General features: G+C 45.4%; 1 protein-coding gene across 1 annotated transcript in view; it reads left to right on the top strand.

Moving 5' to 3' along the window:
- ABI1 (abl interactor 1) overlaps positions 1–25,425 on the top strand; it is a gene marked incomplete at its 3' end in the record, with an annotated part of 1,176,232 nt that overhangs the window by 783,706 nt on the left and 367,101 nt on the right. Inside the window, 1 exon segment of the mRNA XM_044064550.1 lies at positions 6,550–6,564. Within this exon segment, the coding sequence (XP_043920485.1) occupies positions 6,550–6,564 (15 nt within the window).

Here is a 25,425-nt window from a genome sequence, read left to right as displayed (position 1 = left end):
ATTGGAAACTGTGGGTGCTAAACATCATAGAAAAGTTTCTCATTTATTTCAGAGAAAGGCCTCCCTTTTTAGGAATACCAGAACCTTCAAAAGAGCAGTAACCCCCACACACACACACACACACACACACACACACACACACACACACACACACACACATACACACATATTGCAAGGACTCTTGTAACAGGAATGTATTCAGCTAGTCCCTGCTAGAGAAGAGGCAACAGAGTTCTACTCCAGGGTTTTTGTAGTGCCAAGAAAGGAAGGAAATTGGAGGCCAATTTTAGACATCTCAAAGTTAATCAAGTTCCTAGACATTCCCAAATACAAAATGATGACTTTTCAAAAACTGCGCCCATAATTTTTGTAGGAGTTTATATGGTTACAATAGATTTGAAGGATGCCTGTTTTCATGTGTCTATAGCAAAAGAACACAAGAGATACTGCTGCTACTCTCAACCTCTGGAAACTCAGATGTCTTGAAAAGAGAACTTCTTTGGTGGAAAGACACCATCAAGATGAATCCAGGCACAAATTTCTCTCTACCAGTAACAAACAAGATAACCACAGACAATTCAGAAGTAGCCTGGGGAGTGCACTTCACCCATGAAGGTGCAAGGTGTCTGGACTCCAGGGCAAAGAAATATTCAGAAAAAACAGGAATTGCTGGCAGTAGTGATGAAAGCTTTTCAAAGCAACCTATATCCAGGAGCTCTAGAAATTTGGGTAGACAATACCACAGCTATGTGGTATATAAAGAAGGAAGGAGGAACTCATTCCTACCACCTCTGCAGTCTAGTAATAAAGATTTGGCTGTTGGCAGAACAATTGCAATTGGCAGTAATAACATCCTATGTCCTGGGTCAGAACAACACCTTGATAAGAAATCCAAACACAAAAAACAAACTAGAAAAAGAACTGAGACACATGAACACGCCCTCACTGCACCACTTCTATTAAAACAATCCAAATGGTATGGATATCCACCTTCAATGGACCAAGCAAAACGTAAAAGTTTTAAAAGGTAAAGCCTTCAATTTTAATTTCCGCTTTTCGTCGTGCTCCTAGCAGGACTTCTTCAGACAAACAACAAGAATCAACAAATTTCCACTTTTTAAAATAAAATCACATTTCAATTAAAATGCTTAGTTCCCTGTAACGGGATTTAAAAAGGCCAACCCCCCAAGAATAAAAGACACAGCACATTTTGTACTTCAATAGTATTTGACTTTGTAAACAAGTAAAACATGAAAGTAAGAAATGAAAAATAGTAAAAACAAAAAACAACAGAAGTAAATTTTCCCTTCTATATTGATGTTGCCAGCAGCGCCGTTCAAACATACAAAAAGTGCAAAAACAACACACAGTGCCTGACTGTGTGTTTGTTTTCCTCCTTTTTTCACTTATTCCTGACATGTTGACTAAACTTACTTCTTCACCTAAAATGGCTCTTCAGCAATCCTTACTTATAAAGTTACCCTAAGCAACTTCTCCTATTTGTATGAATACTGAGAAACATCGCTTATACAGCTGCCTTATATACTAATACGTAAAGGCTCCATGACTCGTGTCTGCATTTAAATCTGTATCTTTATATTTCCAGAACTCACCTTATGTTGCTACATATTAATGTGATCCAAAGTTGTTCATTTGTTTCAGTTCTTTTTCTAGTCAGAACAACACCTTAGCAGATTCTTTAAGCAGGGAAATTCTGGACCTCAGTGATTGAATGCTAAAAAAGGGAAACCTTCTTGGACCTCACATATTTATGGGGGCACTCCAGTATAGACCTTTGTGCTTCTCACCAGAACAGACAACTGCTAAGGTTTTGTTCAAGAACCCAACAGACAGAGACATGGAGGGCAGAAGTCTTCTAATGGATAGGATTCTTTTTATGCCTTCTGACCATTTCCCTTGTTCCCAAGGGTACTTATCAAGGCCAAGTCAGACAGTCTGAGCATGATACTCGTAGTCCCCTTCTGGCTAAGGCAACATTGGTTCTCCCTCCTCTTGATCCTTAGTGTGGGGAGATATTACATCCTCCCACAGGTGATAAACCTTCTCACTAAGATAAAGGAGTCATTCGTCCTCAAATGTGCACCTTCAAATTAACAGCTTGAAGGACTGGTTTCTGACTTCAAATTCTGCAGCATACTCTAGAGAAGTGCTAACAGTCTTCAAAGTGGCAGGAAAAGTGAATACTAGAAAATTTTACTTATTCAAATGGAAAAGGTTTTTTCTTTGATGCAAGGACTTTAACCTTTCACTGGTAGATGTAAATCTAGTGTTAGAATACCTGTCAGAATTTCACCAGGGACTTTTTTTTTTATTCCAGTATTAAGATACATGCTTCAGCTGTCTCTGCTTGCTTTACCTGCTCCTCCATCTATTCTCACTCCCACCCGAAACCTTTCCGTAAAGGGGTCATGCATCTTAGACCCCCTCCCCCAGGAGAAACTCCATCCCTACCTGGAATTTAAACTGTCTTAGGAAAAAATTGCATTATCGTCTCATGAGCCAGCAGCTTCTGCTCCCCTAATGATGCTCACTTAGAATACTGCCCTGCTCATAGCCATCACTTCAGCCAAGCAAGTCTCAGAACTACAAGCCCTGATGTGGAAAGAACCCTTCACTATGTTCTGTAGGGACAGAGTATCCCTTGGAACTAAACCCTCTTTTATGCCCAGAGTAGGTTCTGATCTCTCATTGAATCAAGCTATTCATTTACCAGTGTTCTTCCATAACCCACAAAATAAAGCAGAGCAAATCTTGCATTCCCTGGATGTGCAGTTATCGATCAGGTACTACTTGGACAGGACAAAATTCCCTAACAGAGCAAACCAACTACTTGTGTCATTTGCAAAAGGAAAGGAAGGCAGACCAGTCTCAGAACAGAGTATCTTTAAGTGGATAGTCAACTGCATTACCTTCTGTCGTGCCCATCGTGAGAAGCCAGTATCAGTCCATGTCAGGGCCCACTCCACCAGACACAGTGCAGCCACCACTGCCTTTCTTAAAGTTGTCTCTACACAGGCTGTTCTGGAAGCTGTCACAAAGACATCCATCCACACCTTTACTAAACATTAGCATTTAGCCATTGCCTCCAGGGCCAGGGCAGGGTTTGCTACTGCCATCCTACAAAACCTGATTTCCCAAGACTCCACAGACAGCCTGTCCTCCAGTCAATAGCTTTGAGAGTTCTCCCAAAGATAAGTACTGCAACATGACTAAGAAGAATGTAATCACAGTTGTCACACTTGCCATAGTTGTAAATGTTTGAGTAGATCAGTGTTGCAGTACACATTCCTACACACCTACTTCTGTATCTGCTGCTCTTTCCTGCCCCCCCCCCCCCTTTACAGGGAGAGGGAGCTAGAAGAACATTTCAGGCATGTAGTTCTTATTCACCATCATCTGCTACGTTTACTTTTAATACACAGTTGATATCTTCACCTAATTGTATACAAAAAAGTCCTTTTGGCATCTGGAAGGATTGTGTTGTCCTTGGGCATCAAACTGCTGTTCACTTCTTGAACAGTCCTGAATATGGTGATGATAGACTTCCCTCTTATACTCTGATTTCCAGACATTGGCCATTGGACACCTGCTAGGGATGATGAAAAGTTTCTGGAAATCTGCCTGGTTGCAGGCCTATGCATTGCAAGAAGACCCAAGTACTGCAGCACTGCAAATTTTTTGCAAATCTACCCAAACATTTGCAATTATGGTAGATGTGACACAGCTGCATTCGTATGTCGAGTAGAAGGGTATAACTCTAAGTGGAAAAGGACTTTGATGAAAAGGTGAACATTTAGGAGATAACGAGAGACTAGAATTTTAGATCCAAGTCTGTAAGAAAACAACAACACTACAGAATATTCAATGTATAAAGTAGCAGAAGACATTATCAACTAATCCAGTGCAGGAATGGAAAAAGGGGATTTTGCCAGTAGGTATGTCTGGCAGTAGGGTATAGAAAACAGCAAGAGGGGGCTAGAATTTGCTGGAGTAACTTAGCAAAGCAACCAAGGTATTGGGAACAAATCATTTAAGAGGGAAAGGTAAGGGTGGGATGAGGTAAGGCAGAAGTTTGGACTGCAGATTAGAGACTGCCTTCCCTGTCAGGGATTGTAAATAGAGAATAGGCATAAATAAAGGGAAATGGGAGTGCTAGGTAAAACACCATCTCTTGTAGAGGTTTTAGTTGAGTCCGGAACAGAAACTACTGTTTAAATAAAGGAATAACTGGTAGGGCATATAAAATGTCGCATAGTTACTGTAAAAAGCAATCTGAGTAGGTTAGAAAAGATTGGCAAAAGAGAATGGAAGTCAATTTACAAATGAGAAATGAAAAAAAATCGGTAAGGCTCAAACGTAGGCAGCAAAGGTCCAGAAGGTTTAGGATTTTTGCATGGAAGTGTTTGCATAGATATTTTTACACTTGAAGTAGACCAGAGAGTGTTTTCTTGAGATAGTAAATGCTGGACATGTGCAGAGTATGAGATATGTAATTGGAAACATGCTTTGGGAATCTAAAGAGTTGGAAGAGTTTTAAAATTGTCTATGGAGTACTCTAAACAAATGTTAGGGGAACAAATTATGTTAACTAAGGAACTGATTATTTTGAGCTTTGATACACAATTTGACTTGCCTAAGCATAGTAAAGCTTTCACAAGTTTAATGTTACTTGCTGACAAAAAAGCAATTGCTAGAAAATGGAAATCACTGTCTAAACTAACTGCAGCTGAATTATTGAATATTGTCAAGGAGGTAAAAGAACTGGAGGTAGGATCATTAGAAAAGGGAAAAGGTTCATAAAAATAAATAGTATTTATGAGATCGGTTTATACGCAGATGTTGGGACAATGTTTAGGACAAGGAGCAAGGTTAAAGGGAAGGCAGGAACTGAGCAACTTACGTTGGAGTGAATGAAAATTTTTAAAAAGAAAATACACATACACTGCATGACAACTGTGGAAACTTATTACAGTCTTTTTTCTAATAATGTACATGTATATGCTCATGGTATATATGAAAATGTGATGAATTAATAAAGGTGTTTTTTTTAAAGTCCGATTTTTGTATGTATATTTTAGCTGAGAAAGCACTTTCTCAACCATGCCAGCAGCATGCGAATGGAAGTTAATTGTCGAGTTTTGAATGGCTGTTGGATATTTGTAGGAGGTAGACAAAATGTCGATGTCCCAAAGAGTTTTGAGTTGGACAGTGCAGGCAGGTGTTAGTGATGCTACATAGCTCTGTATTTGTTTAGAAAAGTTGACTAGGAGCTTGCTGCTCTCATAATCAAGGTATACAGCTTATTGAAGTGCACTGTATTTCATTTTGACTAATATCGGACAGTCTTTTCAACCTTTGAGAAAGGAGGAAGGCCATCTACATACAGTACAAGCTGTAAGTCAGGTAGGTCAGTGGCTATGTGGTTGATAAAAAGGTAGGATAGGGCAGTCCCAATGGCACATTCTTGGGTTGGGGAGCACCTGTGAATAGGCAAAGTAAAATGAAAAAGGCATGATCCAAGTGCCCTTGAATATTTGAAGGGTAACTGGAAGGCCAGTTGATTGTCTTCAGAGAAACCTGAATAAAAGTGACATGTTAGGAGAAGGGGACTATTAATCTGATCAAAGGTATGTTTAGGATCAGAGTGCAGAACATAAATAATAAGGCCAACATTTGAGTTGTGACTGTCCGGTTAGTGGCTTGAAACTCATCATCAGTGCAGTAAAGGTTTTTGTGTCTGTGCATGCAGTTGTGTGTCATAGTTATGTACATAGCATTTATTAGAGGCTTTAAGAAGCATTCATAGGTTAACAACACTTGTTTCAGCAGAGGAGAAAGGTAATTTTTGCCATAGCTGTTACTTATCCCCATATCTAGAGGAAAGCAGTGATGGAGTTTCATTCATTAACCTAATCCTGTGTGTCTGTGTTTTGAGAGTTAGCCCATTGTAAAGGTCCATATCAGAAAGTGGGTTGACCTAGAAAAAGGGCAAGGAAGAGGGTTACAAGGAGGCATACTTAAAAATTAACAAGGAGGGCAGTGGATGGTAAACTGCTTTGCAGAAATGTAAATGTTTCTGATAAACTTTTTTGTGGTTGGGGAGTGATTCAAGGCACATGATTGTAGATTTAACGAGACAATATGGTCTGTGAAAGGGCAATGTGCTTTTAATTTTGATTTCTTAATGAAGTATTTTAAACCTACCAGTCAAACAGGTTTTTCCCAAGCAATCATGCAAAGGAGCTGACTTGGCTAACATTGTACAGTGTACAAGCGTCACTTATTTTTTTGGCACGCCTTTTAAAATTTTCAATCCGCCTAGTGCAGTTATTTTAATTGCTTGGTTGATTACAGAGTGTGCATGTTTTAGATTGTTGTAAACCAGTTATGGTGATAGAAGCGTGAACTATAATCAGCTTAAAAAGAAAGTGTTAGAGGAAAAAGTTTTAATGACTTGAGTCTTGTTCACTTTGTATTTGACCTGCTATTAATTTCTCCTTTTTTCTTTTTTTCCTTTGCCATCAAAAGTGGCTAAAAGCCAAGGTAAGACATGCTATTTATCATTTGACCCGTGGTATCCAAAATTTGTAGCTGAGGCTGATAGAATGTTCACCTTGTATTAGTGCTCTCCCACCATCTAGCTGCTTAGTCTGAGTAATGAAGAATATACTAAAGAATGCATTTTACCGTGGATGTCTAATATGTCTGCGATAAATAGGCATGCACATTTTCAAATCTGACTTTAATTTTCTAACATACTATTAGTGCTTTGCATTATTTAATTATGCTTACTCTTAACTTGACTAAACACAATTGTTGATAACTCTGGCTTTCCAGACAAGTACCTTTGTTTTCTTTGTTCCCATATGAAACTGACCGAATAAAAAGAATGTTCCATTTCTTGAATCTGTATATATTATTTGGTTTATGAAGTTTTACTGTGTTCTTATTCATTATTAAGTAGTGGGCATTTTAAAAGTTCTGTAAGTCATTGTGGGATTACCCTAAATGGCAAACAGTCATGTCAGTTTATTTTCTTTTTGTGTGAGATGATTTGATATGATATATACATATATGTTTGCAATCTGAATATTAAAAATGTAATGCATTTCTTCTGAACCTTTAATTCCCCTAGCATCCTATAAAGTAACACTGTTTTCCATCCCAGAATTCTTAAGTCAAGGCAGTTGGAGAGTTCCTGTGGAAGTGGTAATAAAATTGCTTCTGTCCTTTTTTAGACTGCCACCCGTTTCGTTTTGGCTGAAATAAGATACAGTGCGTGAACATCATTTAGTTTCAGATAAAGTGATAAAATAGGTGGCAGAAAATTGTGAGCATTACTGATTTGTTAATATTTGTTGCTTGTTTTGTTATTCATGGCTGTTATTATCTATGTAATAAAAATCACACCGAATTCTGGGATGTTATTTATTGTTGTGACCTTGTGGGATGCTGTTCAGCTTGAAATGTAGATTGAACCAGATAAATATATTTTGCCTTATTAAATGTGTTCTAGATGATGATAAACATTTTTAGTTTTAAAATTGCTATTTGGGGTTCTCCTCAGTGAATATTGAAGGTTTAAAAATGTCTACTCTCTTAAAGTAGGTCAGAGAATGTTCAGGTGTTCTGAGACACACCCATTGTAATCTGTATGCATCCATCTCCTTAAGGGTGTATGCAGCACTGTTGTGCCTGCAGAGGCTTGACGATACAGTGGGGAAGGAATACTATGGTAGGCCTGCAGGTTATTGTTGCAGTTGTATCAAAAAATGCTTTCTTTCTGAAAATGCAGGATTAAAAATATATAAGTAATTTACCAAATTTTTTTCTTGATGTCTACCTTGTTGCTTTTCATGGACTTCAGCAAGTAATTGCTACATAGTAACGTAAGCTATCGGATAAGCAGAAGATCCTGGTTAATCATCTACATGTCATTATTTACAACTGGTACTATGTTTGCTGAAGGATAGCTGCGGTGGTGCAGCGGTAGCATTGTCGCCTCCCAACAAGAGGTTCTCCCGTTCGATTCTCAGCTGGAGCGCCTTCTGTGTGGAGTCTGCATGTCTTCCCTGCGGTCGAGTGTCATTCGAAAGACATGCGTGAATGAGCGTGCCTTCGTTGAAGGTTGGGCGTCGGGCTGGCACCTCGGCACCATAAAAATCGCCTGCCAATCATTAGCGGATTGGAGTTCCACTGTGGCGACCCCTAACCAGGAAAAGCCGAAAGAAAAACAACTGTGTTTGCTGAAGCATTCTGGAATTTTTTTTTACCTTATCTCTTTTGAGAAGACTCTTCCAGTACTTCCACTATCCTTTCTGTAAAAGTTTCCTCTGTACCACTTTATTCTTGTATGTTGGTAGACATTGCACATAGCACTGAAATACATCTTGCCAACCACTTCATAGCAAACCCTTTTTGTCTACGTACCAGGACTAATGGAAACTACTGCCAGTTCACAGTCTTGCCTCTGGATGCAGGAGTGTAACAAGGTTGCCACCTCACAACCACGTCATTTCTTCCTGTTAAGTACATTAGTCATTGTATTAAACATGTTCGTTTTGTATTATTTTACCACCTCACCTAAAAAAAATGATTGCATACCTGCAGTCACTAGAGTACTGGGAAGAAGTATTTGTTATGATGTCCTTCAAGAATGCAACTGCAGTCCTTACATATGGGTTGTCCTGCCTCAGGCAGCCCTCGGTCGGCCGGATTCCAAAGTCTGGGTCCGGCGTCGGCTGATGTCGCATCCTCCCCGACGTCAGAGCGGCTGGGGTATAAAAGCATCAGCCGACGCCATCTTCCTCAGTCTTTCTTGCTGCGTGGTGCCCGAAGCAGAAGCAGTTCGCAAGTGCCGGTCGGTCAGCTCCTGTGTTTTACGTATCCGAAGTCATCAAAAAGCTAAGTACCCCGTTGGGGAACCTTTTCTTGCCTCAGCCGATGTCAGAAAAAACTGAAAAAGTCAATAACTGTTTGTCTTGTGGTAAACAAATACCTCATAAGGACTTCCATTCTTACTGCCTCCCCTGCCTTGGCCCAGACCATGACGTCTCGGCCTGTGCTTGCTTCAATAAGCGCACACTCAGGCGCCGGGCAGAGTTCGCTGAAGACTTTTTTGGCGATAAATACTCTTATACCATGCCGTCGGAACAACCAACACCACATATTACCAAAAAACGGAAAGACCGGGACCGACATTTTCGGCCCGCGACTTCCACCGACACCACGCCAAAAACTACCGCGAGTGCATCGGTCACTTCTGCGGTTTTTACGCCGCTCCGCACCGACGACACCGCTTTACCGATCACTCTGGCCCCGGAGCCTGTGCCGGTTGTTGATTTTCCTCCAGAAACTGAAGCCCAAGATTTGCCTGAAACCATACCAGTGGACAAAGTGGCCCCAGCACGTGGGGCAGCTAGGCCCCCTATGTCTATGTCTATCAAGGCCTACACACGTGCTAAGGCTGCCAGCCAGGCTAAGTCTCACCCTCCTAAAGCTTTGCCTCAGCCCACTACTGATAAACAAATCATGACTTTAGCTGCAGATTTAATTTCCTTAATCAAAGGCTCCCAGGCCCATCCTGACAGAGGTTCTCAGCCACCTTCTGACAAAAGGCCCAGGGTTGAGCATACAGACACTCTTTCTTCAGATGAAGCCTCTGGTGACTCTGATCACTCAGATACCCAGGAAGAGTCCTTCCAGGCCTACGAGGATTCTGATGCGGAGGAATCTATTCCTTCTGCCTCTCCTCCTGATGATATTTCTTTTGGGGAAATTCCCCACTCCATGAAAGAGCATTTTCAGTGGCAGGGTCAGGAATTCTCCGACTCCAGGAAACGACTTCATACCTTCCTCAAGCTTCCCCAACACAGGCCTTTAGCTATCCCTCCAGTGTTAGATGTACTGGATGATGTGTACTCGGATTCGAGTGCTTCTCCTGATTCTCTCCCCCCTGCTCCGGTCAAGCCGGACAGATACTACAGTGTTCCTGAAACTCACAAACATTTCTTTAAGGCCCATTCTGTTGATCTAGAAACAATTTCCCAGGGGCCCAAAGGGGTGGCCACATCCACGGCCAAAAATCCTTTGCCCTCAGACAGAGAAGCTAGGTCTCTGGAGTGGTGGGGCAAAAAAGTTTATACCTCAACCACACTTGCAATGAGAGCCCTTAATTGCCTTTTTCATATGTTTCAGTATCAGGATTTCTTGATGGATGATTTGCAGAAAAAGTTAGCCTCTCCTGAGCCTTTAGATAGAAAAGCCTTGCAGGATTTGGTCCATAACACTCAGCAGGTTAGCAATCATTTCCTTCAGTGTGGTTATTATGCATTGGAAGCTTCATGTAGGGCAGCTATGACAGGGGCAGTCATACGTAGACATGCATGGTTGAAAGAACAGGCATTGCCAAATCATGTTAAAGTAAAGCTTCTAGATGCACCTCTGGAAAAACACAAGCTATTTGGTGCTAATGCTCAGGATGTGTTAAAATCAATTGAGGAAAAGGCTAAATCAGTGCAAACAATCAAGGATTTCCTCCAGGTTCAGCCACCAAGGCTCAGCAGGAATTGGCCTTCTAAGAATTGGTCTTTTCCAGACACTGACAAGTTTCAAAGGGGAAAAAACAGGCGTGCCCGAGGAAGAGGTCAATACAGAGGCTCCTACAGAGGACGCCAATGGCAACCGACTAATCAGAGAGGTGGCGCAGGGACAATCTCAATGACTTGACTTTGACACCGCCGACCAAGGCTCAAAGAGAAGCACCTTTAGGCGGAAAATTATCCTTATTTTCAAAAAATTGGCACATTTTAACAAAGGACAAATGGATTCTGGACATAATAGACCAAGGCTACAGGTTCCACTTCCATACTTTACCAACAAGACAAGGCATGCCAAACCTGCCACAAAATCAAAGGGCAGAGGCATTCGAACAAGTTTCAAAGCTGAAAAAATCAAAGCAATAGAAAAGGTTCCTCCTCAGGAACAAGGCCAGGGATTTTACTCAAGACTGTTCCTTGTTCCAAGAAAAGAAAAGCAATGGAGACCTATACTGGACTTGTCCGCTCTAAACACTTTTCTCATTGTACCAAAATTCAAAATGCTGACGCTACAGCAACTCCTTCCCATGCTGGGCAAAGGGTCTTGGCTGGTTACTCTGGACCTCAAGGAGGCATACCTGCATGTCCCAATCAGACACAGTTGCAGAAGATACCTCAGAATCTGAAGTAGGAGATTCATTTGTCTGCAACCTGTGGGTTATGGATCCGATATCGGATCCGAACCGGCATGGTTTACCAGCTATGGATCCGAGCTCTCAGCTCCTCCCCTCACCCATAATGCCCTGCTCTCCCTACATGACCTCAGATCTAGTTTGCCGCGCTGGTGACCAGATTGGTGTTCTCGAGCTCTTCAGCTAAGTGGTTATTTAAAGTGTTTTCAGTGTTAAAGTTTAATTGTTTTTGAAAGTTTGTGTGAAAGTTTAGGCTCCCTTTTGGATATTTAAACTTGTTTAGTTAATTTAATAATTTTTACTTAGTTTCCCTCCCCTCGCTGGTAGCGTAGTGTGTGTTTGGGCCTGTTGTGTGTTTAATTTACTTTTGCTTTTTTACTTTTAGTTTAAGTAAATTCTAAGCTCTTAGGATGTCAGATCAACCTAAGGCTGTTTTTTCGAAGTGCTCCGAGTGTGGCCATAAGCTTTCCCCTGCTGATGGCCACACTCGGTCGATGCTGGGGTTGAACACCTCACTTCTGGATGTTCCATTTGTGCAGGGTTCAACCCCAGGGCATTGAAGGAGTGGAGGTCTAAGCTGGTCCTGGCGGGACTTTTGCCCCCGGACTCGGCTCCGACCTCCGCTCCTTCGGGGAACCGTGTCACGGTTACCTCAACTGCTCCCTCCTCCTCCTGGGACTCAACCTCCCTGTAGTGGTTCAGAGGAGAGGGAAGCTAGAAAGAAGGACCGGAGGGAGAAGCACCATAAGCGGCGGGCGAGACCTCCGTTCGGCCCGCCTGCCAAGCGGCTTCTCCTCCGCCTCCTTGTCTGCTGGTTCTCCCCCTCCTCGGCTCCGGTCACCCGTGTGCTTTTCACCGGGACCTGAGGAGGAGGAAACCTGATCTCCGTCGAGGCTATCCAGGAGGCACTCAAGGCCTACCTCGGTAGCCTCGTCGAGATCGATCTATAGCTTATCAGACGCTGATCTGGACCGGATGATGAGAAGGTTCATCCAGGCCCAGATGCAGATGGGAGTGCTCTTGCCTCCCCCCCCTCTGGGGGGGGGAGCTCGACCCCTTTCTTTAAACCTATTGCTCCTTCTCCGACCCGCTACCCGGGTTCAGAGCAGTTGGAGCCGAGCAGCTTCGGAGCCGGGGGTGGGTCGGCGCCGACAGTACTCGGTACTTCGGATCCGACCCTGCCCTCGAGTGCTTCGGATCCAACCTCTCGGAGCCTGGATCCGAGCTTCGGATCCGGGGATCAGTGCTCCTTCGGCGCCGTCTGTGTCGGAGCGCACTGTCCCCTCGGATCCAAGCGCTTCGGCGCCGGCTCCGATCCACTCCTCGGATCCGAGGGGGAGCCGATTGTCGGATCCTTTGGTCGAGGTCGGCTCCCCTTCAGTGTTTGATGTAGTGTAGAGGGCCCTGTTGAGGGTCTCCGGACCCCCGGCACTTGCTTCGGCTCCGTCCCGCGCTCCATCTGCACTGGGTCAGGCTTCCACCATCCAGCCCTTGGGACAGCCCGCTCCTATGCCCCAAGTTGTTCCTTTGGAACAGGTCACTGTTTGCGAGGAGTCCTCTGACAGCCCCCCCGGAGGATGCCCCCTGCAAACATACGTGCAAAAGGAGGCACATGGACTCCCCCGAGTCTCTCACAGAAGACACGGACTTGGAGGAAGGGGAAGGCTCCCCAAGATCACCCCCTGAGGATGTCTCATTTGGAGACATCATGGAAATGCTCCGCATAAGGGGGTGGTCTGCCCCAAGTCTTCCTCGGACGAGTCCGTGTTCTTGGAGGCATTTGAAGCGGGCCCGTCTACCTCGGGTGTCCTCCTGCCGACCCCTGGTGGACCTCATTACCACCAGGGTGTGGAAGGAACCGGACACCGTGGAGCCAATCCCAAAAGGCCGACCGTATTCTCAGTCCCCGCTGACTGTGCCCATTGGAGTAAGGGGCCTCCGGTAGATGACATGTTGACGGCGGCTGCCACCAAGAGGGAACTTGCTCAGGAGAGTCCCTCAGTCCATCCCCCGAGCAAGGAGTCTCAGATGATGGACCGCTTGGGGAAGCGGATGTTTAGTTCAGCGACCTTTTCAGTAAGAGCACTGAACTATCTGGCACATGTGATAGGATGCAGCGCGATCTTATTAAAGAATACGCTGCATCCCCCCCAGAGTCCATGTCGGAGGAGGACAAAGCATTGCATTCCACCCGCATGGCCACTCTTAGGTCCGTCACTAATACCTCTATGCGGCTACTGTCCCACGCTACGGAAGGTGCCGCTAGAGCCGCAGGGGCAGGCCTAGTTACTAGACGTCAGGCCTGGCTCCGTCATTGCGATTTCACGGAGCCCTTCAAGGCCATTTGCGACGCCTTCGATGGTTCTGCCCTCTTTGGCAAATCTGTTCGCAATACCTTGACCCAGAGCGAAAAGGACGGGAAGACGCTGTGTGCCGTCGGAATCCGCTTCTCTGTGCCCCAGAGGCCCTATTCTAGGAACCAAAAGGGCCAGAAGAAGATGTGGTTCCGGAAGTCGCAGCAATCCCAGCCCGCTCCGGACAACCAGTCCTTCCGTGGCAGAGGAGGACAGGGAGGACGCCGCCCCAGGGGCAGAGGGGCTCCCAGGAACTTCGGGTCCAGAGAACCCTTCTCTGAACTGCCCGCGCAGCAGCCCTGAAGGGTTGCCCAACTGCTCCACTCTGGAGGCAGTCGGGGGATGATTTTCGGAGCACCTAGCGGCATGGGAGTCCATAACAACAGACCGCTGGGTCTTTTTCATATGTTTCAGTATCAGGATTTCTTGATGGATGATTTGCAGAAAAAGTTAGCCTCTCCTGAGCCTTTAGATAGAAAGGCCTTGCAGGATTTGGTCCATAACACTCAGCAGGTTAGCAATCATTTCCTTCAGTGTGGTTATTATGCATTGGAAGCTTCATGTAGGGCAGCTATGACAGGGGCAGTCATACGTAGACATGCATGGTTGAAAGAACAGGCATTGCCAAATCATGTTAAAGTAAAGCTTCTAGATGCACCTCTGGAAAAACACAAGCTATTTGGTGCTAATGCTCAGGATGTGTTAAAATCAATTGAGGAAAAGGCTAAATCAGTGCAAACAGTCAAGGATTTCCTCCAGGTTCAGCCACCAAGGTTCAGCAGGAGTTGGCCTTCTAAGAATTGGTCTTTTCCAGACACTGACAAGTTTCAAAGGGGAAAAAACAGGTGTGCCCGAGGAAGAGGTCAATACAGAGGCTCCTACAGAGGACGCCAATGGCAACCGACTAATCAGAGAGGTGGCGCAGGGACATCCCCTGCTCCACAGGGACAATCTCAATGACTTGACTTTGACACCGCCGACCAAGGCTCAAAGAGAAGCACCTTTAGGCGGAAAATTATCCTTATTTTTCAAAAAATTGGCACATTTTAACAAAGAACAAATGGATTCTGGACATAATAGACCAAGGCTACAGGTTCCACTTCCATACTTTACCAACAAGACGAGGCATGCCAAACCTGCCACAAAATCAAAGGGCAGAGGCATTCGAACAAGTTTCAAAGCTGATAAAAATCAAAGCAATAGAAAAGGTTCCTCCTCAGGAACAAGGCCAGGGATTTTACTCAAGACTGTTCCTTGTTCCAAGAAAAGAAAAGCAATGGAGACCTATACTGGACTTGTCCGCTCTAAACACTTTTCTCATTGTACCAAAATTCAAAATGCTGACGCTACAGCAACTCCTTCCCATGCTGGGCAAAGGGTCTTGGCTGGTTACTCTGGACCTCAAGGAGGCATACCTGCATGTCCCAGTCAGACACAGTTGCAGAAGATACCTCAGATTTCTTGCAGGGTCAGAGCATTATCAATTCTCAGCATTGCCTTTTGGCTTATCTACTGCGCCCAGAGTATTCACAAAATGCCTGGCATCAGTAATTGCACACTGCAGACTCCAGGGGATACAAATATACCCTTACCTGGACGACTGCCTTATACAAGCGAACAGCAAGCAAGCCTTGGCAAAAAACTTGAATTATGTCATTTACTTACTACAGGCTTTGGGATACACAGTCAATTTACAAAAATCAAGACTACTACCATCCCAACAAATAATTTTTCTAGGAGCCAAACTAGACACAGAATCACAAATGGCTTACCTCACAGAAGAGAAGCAAGAACAATTACCTCATTACTTCAAAAGCCTAGCAAAGCTCACCCAGATGACTGCAAGGAAAATCCTGCAGGCCCTGGGTTTCATGGCATCTTGCATTCTACTGATTCCACTGGCAAGACTACACATGAGAAAGCTGCAATGGTATCTAAAAAGTTTATGGTCTCAGCACAGCCACAACTTAGAAGCAATTATCCCACTCATCCCATGCCTACAAAGGGAATTTTTGTGGTGGGCCCAAGCAAGCCAGTCAAACCAAGGTATGCCTTTCAACAAACCTCAAACAAGCCAAACCATTACAACAGACGCCTCAGACCATGGATGGGGGGTGCACATGGAGGGCAGATGCATTCAAGGGCAATGGACCCCCCAGGAAGTACATCTACACATCAATCAAAAAGAGATGTTAGCAGTAATTCATGCAATCGAGGCCTTCGGAAAATATCTTCAACAGGGCCATCTGCTAATAAAGACAGACAACACCACTGTTATGTGGTACATAAACAAGCAGGGAGGTACTCATTCTTACCCCCTTTGCAGACTAACAATGACCCTTTGGGAAAAGTCCCTGAAACTGAACATACAGCTGCAATCCCAGTTTGTTCCGGGCAGGGACAATGTTCTGGCGGACAGTCTAAGCAGAAACATCCTGGACCATACGAATGGATGTTGCATCCAGACATTTTTGCTCAAATAACTCATGCATGGGGGAGGCCGGACATAGATCTCTTTGCCTCCCACCTCAATCATCATCTGAAAAAGTTCTGCTCGAGGACACACCATCCACAAGCCTGGAGAATAGATGCTCTCTCATTCAGCTGGAACTCTCTAACAATCTATGCATTCCCACCTCTACCATTAATGACCGAGGTGTTACTGAAGATCAAAGCAGAGCATCTGAAAGGCATCTTAATAGCTCCAGATTGGCCAAGACAGCACTGGTATCCATTACTAAGAAGCATAACTTGCACCAACCCGTGGCCCCTGCCTCAATGGCCTCTACTCTTGACTCAGCACAATTACAGGACGGTTCATCCCAACCTGCAAACTCTGCAGCTGACAGCCTGGAGGTTTCCATGATTTCTACCCATATCTCTCTCTCCAAGGAAGTTCAACAGATATTATTGGAAGCACGCAGACCTTCCACCAGAAAGACTTATTCAGCCAAATGGAAGAGATTCAACATCTGGAATACCAACAAGGGACAGGATGCATCAGTAATGAGCATCCCACAGATACTGGAATACTTGGCAGAAATGCTGCATAATGGACTTTCCTATTCCTCCATTAAAATACACGCTTCAGCAATTTCGGCAGCATACAACATTGATCCACCTGTGTTTTCACATCCATTGCTAAGACAATTTCTAAGAGGGATAAAGAATATCAAACCTCCCAGAAAACCACCAGTGCCTGCATGGGACCTCAACTTCGTGTTGGAAAAATTAACTCTTCCTCCTTTTGAACCAGCAGCATCTTCAGAATTGAAATTTCTTTCCTGGTAAACAGTTTTCCTGTTGGCAATTACCTCAGCAAGAAGAGTTTCGGAGATACAGGCCCTCATGGCAGTACCTCCTTTTCTAATTTTTCATCAGGACAGGGTTTCTTTAAGAACCAATCCTTCATTTATGCCAAAAGTGATATCCAGGGTGTCTCAAAATCAAGCAATTCACCTGCCCACCTTCTTCCCCAATCCTCAAAATAAAGGCAACTACACTACTACTTGGACAGAACAAAGGCCAACAGAAAGTCTGACCAACTATTTGTAGCTTACGCCCCTGGAGTGCAAGGAAAGGCAATTTCCAAACAAACAATTTCAAAGTGGATTGGACATTGCATCAGATTCTGCTATTCTTTCCATGGAAAGGGTGTGCCAGCCAATATCAGGCCACACTTCACCAGAGCTACAGCCACCTCCACAGCTTTCCTAAGAGGGGTGGCTACAAAGGACATTCTAGAAGCTGCTACATGGAGCTCCGTGCATACATTTTCCAAACACTACAACCTGCCTTTATATTCCAGATCCCGAGCAGGCTTTGCTTCGGCAGTCCTGCAGGGCATTTTAGCTACACCATCCTTATCTTAGAGCCTACCACCCCCAGCTTGGCTATGGTATTCAACCCATATGTAAGGACTGCAGTTGCATTCTTTGAAGGACATAGTACAGTTTTGTACCTACCATAAATGTAGATGTCCGATAGATATGCAACTGCAGTCAGGTTTTCTCTCCCTCCTACCCCTCTGTGTATTGGGTCCACTTCCCTCCTTTTATATTTAGCTGGGGATATCTGTTATGGTGTATCTGTTTATTGCTATTGTGTATGTCTGGAATTTTTTTATCCAGTTCTTAATTTAGCCTTCCTTGGAGGGCACCTGGCATCTGGGGCAAGAAACACTGAGGAAGATGGCTTCGGCTGATGCTTTTATACCCCAGCCGCTCTGACGTCAGGGAGGATGCGACATCAGCCGACGCCGGACCCAGACTTTGGAATCCGGCTGACCAAGGGCTGCCTGAGGCAGGACAACCCATATGTAAGGACTGCAGTTGCATATCTGTCGGACATCTACATTTATGGTAGGTACAAAACTGTACTTTTTGGGTTCATCTTTTGATTTGGTGGCCTGCATTGCTTGCCAGATTGGTAGTAATGTCAAGAGCTGAAATTTACCATTTTGTCAAAATTATTTATTTTTATTTGGGGTCCCCTGGACTCTCAACCTGCTGACCTCAGGCATTCCAGTTGCTCCATTTTTGTACTGTGTACTCTAATTGGGCTTCCAGTGTGCATTACACAATTACATAAAAACTGACCCATGCACATTTCTGTGCTGGAATTTGTTATTGTTACATTGGTATACTTCTTGCTTCAGTGCCTTTTGGCATCCACCAAAGTTCCTAGTGTTACCTGGCACTGCTGCGTGGTAACCTAGTACTTGATACTTCTGCGGTCTTTCCTGACTTTATCACTGTAAACTTGAGGAAACATGTTTAAAGTCAAGGAGGCATAGATCTTCTACCCCTAAAAATGGAGAGCATATCTCTTCCACCAGATAAATCTTGGAACTCAGTGGAGCCTCCACCTGAAAAAAAGTACACTGTGGCTTTTAGTCATTGCTTAGAATCTGTACTTATGCTTCCATTTAGGTCATCTTCCCTGTTTTGTATTCTGAGGTCTTGATGTGCTCAAAAATGATTTATAATGTTAAGTTGTCAATCTCGCCTTCATTCTTGCTGGATGGGTTTGGAGCCGAACCTCGGCTCCGACTCGGCCTATTACTAAAGCTCGAGAGTTATTTTTACCGGCTCAAGGCTATCTTATGTCCCATAATGCTAGGTGTCATATACCCAGATCTCGTTTGCCGCTTCAGCTACGAGGTTGCGTTTTTCACCAGCTCCGGGTCGTATTAAAAATTTTTTATATTTGCAGTTAGTTTTTGTAAATTTTCTCTTAGTAGTTTTTGTCCTAGTAGTGTTAGTAGTGTACCGGCTAGTTTTCCCCTCCTTTTCCTAGTAGTTTTTTCTCTCTTTCCACCCTTAAGGTGGATAGGCCTTCGGTCCTTTTCTTTAGTTGGTAGTTGGGGGTTTCCTTTGAGTGTGTGTGTGGAATATTGTTCCCTTCCCTGTAGCAAAGATGTTAAAGTAGTTGTTGTGTGGGTCTTTTCAAGAGTTTTTGAGTGTGTTTGCACTGTGTGCGCTTGAATAGACTTTCTGTCCTGGTCCTGTGGTATCATGTCCAAGGATACCAAGGTCTCAGGATTTAAGAAGTGTGACTCGTGCTGTCAGAAGATGTCTCTGACAGACGGTCACACTTCTTATGTATATTGTTTGGGCCCTCTGCACCTGCAGGACTCTTGTTCTGTCTGCCATGCCTTCAGTCCAAGAGTCCTGCAGGAACGCAGAAACAAGCTCATCCTTAGGGGCTTGCTGAAGCCTGAAGGTTCTCCGATGAAGCCTCCGTCCGGTAGACCTTCTAAGCCCGCCAAACCGTCGGCTCCATGTCCGGAGCCGGCGCCGAGCGGACCTCCTTCTATCTTTTCGGTTCTGGCTGGAACCGATGCATCTAGGCCACAGTCGGCTCCGACTTTAGTGTCGGAGCCGTCTTCAAGCCGAAAACGTTCCCGATCTCCTTCCTTTGGAGTCGGTGCTTTCGGCTCCGAAGTCCTCTTTACTATCGGAGCGGAGCCATAGGTCTCATTCCTTTTGGTCTTCCAGGCTGTCGGATCACAACCTCGAGAGGGTAGTCAGTAGGCTCTTAAAGTCGCAGGCGCTGGCCCAGATGTTGCATAGCCTTTCTCATCAGACAGTGGCTACCCCAACGCCTGCTCCAATTCCTCCTCCGACTCTTCCTTTGAGCTCGGAGCCAGAGGTCGTCGGGGTTAGCACCGTTGGGGCGTCGGAACCGATACTACTCTTGTCGGCTCCGATCCCTTCCTTGGTTCCGTCCTTGGGAGGGATCTGGGCGCCGACACTCCCTCGTCGGCTCCGAGGGGGCGAGTGACATCGGACCCTTGTCTGACCCTGTTCTCTCTCTTGGAGCCTCGGCGCAGGTGAATTCGGCCCTGACATCGGCCTCTGAGCCGTCCTTCTCTGTGCCGGGGGGAGCCCTTATCTCTTCGGAGTTGGGTCCCTCTTCCCTGCCTGATAGGGGCACCTTTGAGGTCATAAGGAGCACGCTGGCTCCTGTACCGGCGCCATGGTCGACACCGTCGGCCCCTCTCTCTATGGTGCCTGCTTCGGCCTCTGCCTACCCTCCCGACCCCAAATGTGGAGAACCAACGCTCCAGGTAGCCTCATTGGGCGTATCCTCCTCTTCCGAGGCCTCCTCGGATCTTGCAGGGGAGCCCCCTCGAAAGAGAACATGCAAGAGGAAGCATGTGGACTCCCCTGAGTCAGTCACATCAGACATTGACCTGAATGAGTCGGAAGGGTCCCCAAGGTCCCCCTCTGAGGATGTCTCCTTTTCTGACATCCTGGAGATTCTCAAGCAGAGGGGGAACTGGTCTACCCCCAACCCTTCCGAGGACGAGTCAGTGTACCTAGATGCGTTTGGTTCTCGCCCTTCCACCTCCTGGGTGTTTCCGCCTTTCGACCCACTCATGGATGTGGTGGCTTGAAAGGCATGGACGGCTCCGGATACTATGGAACCAACTCCCCGGAGGCCTACAAAATTTATTACAGCCCCTTCTGACAGGCAGTTTCTAACTAAGGGCGTCCCTGTTGATGCCACGGTGGTGGCGGCGGCCACTAAGAAGGAGTTGGCTGACCCTTCAGTACCTGTCCATCCTCCTAATAAGGAATCTAGGACTATGGACAGGTGTGGTAAGCGGATGTTTTCTTCAGTGACCTTTGCCATGAGGTCGCTGAATTATTTGTGCCATTTCACCCATCTTCAAAGAGACCTTCTCAAAGAACTGGGTGATACCTTACAGGACCCATCAGCTGCGGGGTCTCAGGAAAAGATCAACTCCCAGCTGGCAACCCTGAACTCGATTGTCAACTCCTCCATGCAGCTCATTTCCTATGCAACCAATGGGGCGAGTAGGGCTGCAGGCACGGGCATTGCTCTAAGGAGACATGCATGGATGCAGCTTTATAACTTTGCTGACCCCTTCAAGGCATCCTTCACTAGCACCCCCTTTGATGGTTCTGCCTTGTTTGGACCTCAAGTGAAGGATACATTGACCAGGTGCGAGCTGGAAGGCAAGACTCTCTCTGCCGTGGGAGTCCGTTTTTCCACTCCTTCTAGACCATACCCTAAGGGTTAGAAGAGTGGCAAAATGAGGTTCCGCAAACCTCAGGGAGTACTGCCTGACGCACGTGGTGAGCTTCCCTCCAGAGGCAGAGGAGGGAACAATAATAGATGCCGCTCAGGGGGCGGGGGGTGGTCTGCAGAATCAGGGTAGCAGAGAATCTTTCTCTGACAAACCCTTCCAACACCCCTGAGGAGTTGCCCGACTGTCCACCTTCGGAGGCAGTCGGGGGAAGACTATCACTGTACCCAGAAGACAAATGGGTACGGTCGATCATATCCGAGGGTTACAGAATTCCCTTTATTCACACCCCACAACAGCCAAAAGGGCCCCTTCCAGATGTTCCACCCGGTCTGAGGGATCAAACAGCACTAGAAATTTCAAAGCTTCTAAGAAAAAAAGCTATCCAGCCAGTCCCAGCAGACCAGCAAGGATCCGGAATCTACTCCAAGTTCTTTTTTGTACCAAAAAAGACAGGGGACTGGAGACCTATTTTGGATCTCAGCAGGCTGAACAAGTCTGTTCAAAGAACGAAGTTCTGGATGGTCACGCTACAGTCCATCCTACCCTTTCTGGGTCAGGACAATTGGATGTGCTCTATAGACCTGCAGGATGCGTACTACCATATCAAAATGAACAGGCGCTCCAGAAAGTTTCTCCGCTTCCGGCTGGGAGCCAGTCACTACCAATTCAGAGCCCTGCCCTTTGGCCTCACCACAGCCCCCAGGGTGTTTACCAAATGCATGGCAGTGGTTGCGGCTCACCTGAGACTACAAGGATTCCAGGTGTTTCCATATTTAGATGACTGGCTCCTTACTGCCACCACCAGGCGTCAACTACTCCAGTCCAAAGATTATGCTGTCCAAACTTGCAACGAGCTAGGTATCTCTATAAACTTCGAAAAGTCTGCCTTGTCGCCTTGTCAGTCTATTACCTTCATAGGCGCCATTTTAAACACTGTGGAGCTGTCAGCAAAACTGCCTGTACAAAGAGTTTCAGACGTTCACAATCATGTTCAGATCCTACTACAGGAGAGCAGAGTCCAGGCCAGATTCGTACTAAAAACCCTAGGCCTCATGGCAGCAGCAATCACATTACTCCCCCTAGCTCGCCTTCACATGCGGATCCTGCAGTGGATGCTATTTTCCCAGTGGTCCTTTCAACAGCTTCCAATGTCGCACAGCATTCTAATCACTCAGTCATGCAAAAGGCACCTTTCTTGGTGGATGGTCTCCCCTCAGGTACTTCAGGGCAGACCTTTGGTCCTTCCACCTCCTGTTGCTACTGTGACAACGGATGCCTCCCTGATCGGGGGGGGAGGGGCACTTTCAGGGCAGGACAGTCAAGGGCACATGGCAACCCTTCGAATGCCACCTGCCCATCAATGTCTTGGAAATGAGAGCAGTACTTTTAGTGTTGCGGGCCCTTTAGGACTCTCTACCCACCGGGACTATTGCAATTCAGACAGGCAATATGTCTGTAGTGTGGTACATCAACAAGCAGGGCGAAACCAGATCCTACCCCCTATGTCGAGAAGCACTCAGACTTTGGCAGTGGGCGATCTCTTCTCAACGGTTTCTGGTAGCAACGCATATCCCCAGGAAGTCCAACGTCCTAGCGGACAGGCTGAGTAGAGCCATTCTCATGCCCCACGAGTGGTCTCTCAACCAGGTAATAGCAGAAAGAATTTTCAGAAGGTGAGGTCAGCCTTGTTGCGACCTTTTCGCAACCCCTCAAAACAGCAAGTGCCAAGACTTCTTCACCCTCTTCCCTCTCCCAGGTCTTCCCCCTAGAGACGCTCTAGTCCACGATTGGCCCCGGGGTCTTCTGTACGCTTTTCCCCCTTTTCCCTTAATTACTCAGTTAATCCAGAAAGCAACTGCTTTGAGATCCAGAATGATCCTTATTGCCCCTTACTGGCCTTGACAAATTTGGCTTCCGTTCCTGCAACGTCATCTACTGGAACAGCCCTGGCATCTGGACCCAGTGCCAGATCTTCTGACCCATCAATCGGGTGGGCTGCATCAATCCCTTCAATCTCTCAACCTCACAGCTTGGTTGCTCCACTTCCAACCCTAGCCAGGCTTCCCGTAATCTCTCATTCAGTTTGTGACATCATTCTTGCTTCTCACAAGTCTACTACCAGAAAGACTTATGCTAGCAAATGGAAGGGTTTCTCTGTTTGGGCAGGGGAAAAACAAGTGGACCCTTTTACAGCTCCTGTCCAAACAGTTTCAGTTTTTGGCAGAACTTTTTCAAATGGGTTCTTCTTCAGCCACCATCAGAGTTCAGCTGGCAGCTATTGCAAATTTCCACGTTGGCTTGTCAGAGACTAGCATTATGTCCCACAAGCTCTGCAAAGCCTTTCTAAAAGGAACCTTCTTACTTAGGCCTCCGGTAAAAGATCCTCCCCCTCCGTGGGACCTAAATTTGGTGCTGTCATCTTTAATTCTCCCTGCTTTTGAGCCGGCGGCTTCCTGTTCGTTAAAGCTGCTCTCATGGAAAACTCTCTTCTTAGTAGCTATCACTTCAGCAAGAAGGGTATCGGAACTTCAAGCCCTTTGTGTTCACCCTCCTTACCTTGTTTTTCACAAAGATAGAGTGTCACTTAGGACTAATCCATCCTTTTTACCCAAAGTACTCTCTGAAAAAAATCTGAATCAGACCATCGATCTGCCTGTCTTCTTCCCAAATTATACCAATAGGGCTGAACGAAAGTTACATTGTTTGGATGTTCACCGTCAATTACGCTTCTACCTGGATAGAACTAAGCAGACGAGGAAATCAGACCAGCTCTTCCTCTCTTACGCGGAAGGGAAGCAAGGCCTGCCTGTTTCCAAAGTAACCTTGTCCAGGTGGTTGACCTCTGTTATCATGTAGATTTACCAATTGAGGCATAAAGAGCTCCCTTCTAAGCCCAGAACTCATTCAACCAGAGCATTAGCTTCTTCAGTAGCCTTTCAGGCAAGATTGCCAGTGGATTCCATTTGTGCAGCGGCCACATGGGCCTCTCCTCATACCTTCATTTCTCATTACAAGCTGGACATGGCCTCCAGAAGCCAGGCTGATTTTGGTTCCACTCTACTCAAGAGTTCTGTTCCATTGAGCCACCCAGGACCCAGGTGCTAGGGAAGCTGTCCCTTCCAGCAAGAATGAAGGCGAGATTGACAACTGAACATTGAGAAGTTATGTACTTACCATAACGTTCCATGTTAGTTGTCTTCTTCTCGCCTTCTTTCTTGCGTCCCACCCTCCATCCCCCTAGCCTGGAAAGACTGAAAGTATCTTGTGAGATTTTTCGTCACTAGAGTTATCTCCTCAGTTAGCTCTCTTACTTCTCTTGGTAACTCTTATAAGAGATATGTATATATATATATATATATATATATATATATATATATATATATATATATATATATATTCTCTGTTGTGGTGGGACATGTATGTCCATAGTGTTAGCTATCAAACGAGATCTGGGTATATGACGCCTAGCATTATGGGACATAGGATAGCCTCGAGCCGGTAAAATAGCTCTTGAGCTTTAGTAATAGGCTGAGTCGGAGCCGAGATTCGGCTCCGAACCCATCCAGCAAGAAAGAAGGCGAGAAGAAGACAACTAACATGGAACATTGTGGTAGGTACATAACTTCTCATTCATTATCACATAAATATTTTTGAGCAGCCAAACTACTTCATCTGGTTTGCTGTGGTAAGTTAACACTTAAATTTCTCAGTCGTCGTTCCTGGATTGTTGCAAACTTTGCAAGCAGTAACCATAAATTGTAGTGTTTGTTGTAATGGATTTATTAGTTTTTTCTTTGTTATTGATTAATTGTTTGTTAGTTTCTTACATAAATGATCAGCTGGGCAAAACTAAGTGATCCTTGACATTCCCCATTGTTTTGGAACAAACATTAGTTCTTGTTAGTCCTGTGATTATTATAATTCCGCCTTTGCATGAGGAAAAATCTTGAGATGCCTGGTGTAACACAACCTTCCTTCCAGAGGTCAGAGCAGCTGTTTTTTCTCTGACTGCTGTAGTTTTTTGAGCAGTTGTGGTGAGTATTGTCATCTCTGCTGCTCACACTGCTAGGGTGTATGGCAGCTTACATGGACAATCTTATACTTGTTCAGTTACAAAAGATGATGAAGTCCATGTCGATCTTTTCATGGTTTCTTACTCCAGCCAAGAACTCTGATTTAATATCAGATTATGGAAAAAAGAAGGAGAGGGATGGATTTATAATCCATGACTGTGTGTGGATGTCTCAGGATTTACCCAT

Source organism: Protopterus annectens, chromosome 3.part0, assembly GCF_019279795.1.
Source record: "Protopterus annectens isolate FY-2018-M chromosome 3.part0, PAN1.0, whole genome shotgun sequence".
NCBI classification, from domain to species: Eukaryota; Metazoa; Chordata; order Ceratodontiformes; family Protopteridae; genus Protopterus; species Protopterus annectens.
This window is presented reverse-complemented; position numbering and strand designations above follow the sequence as displayed.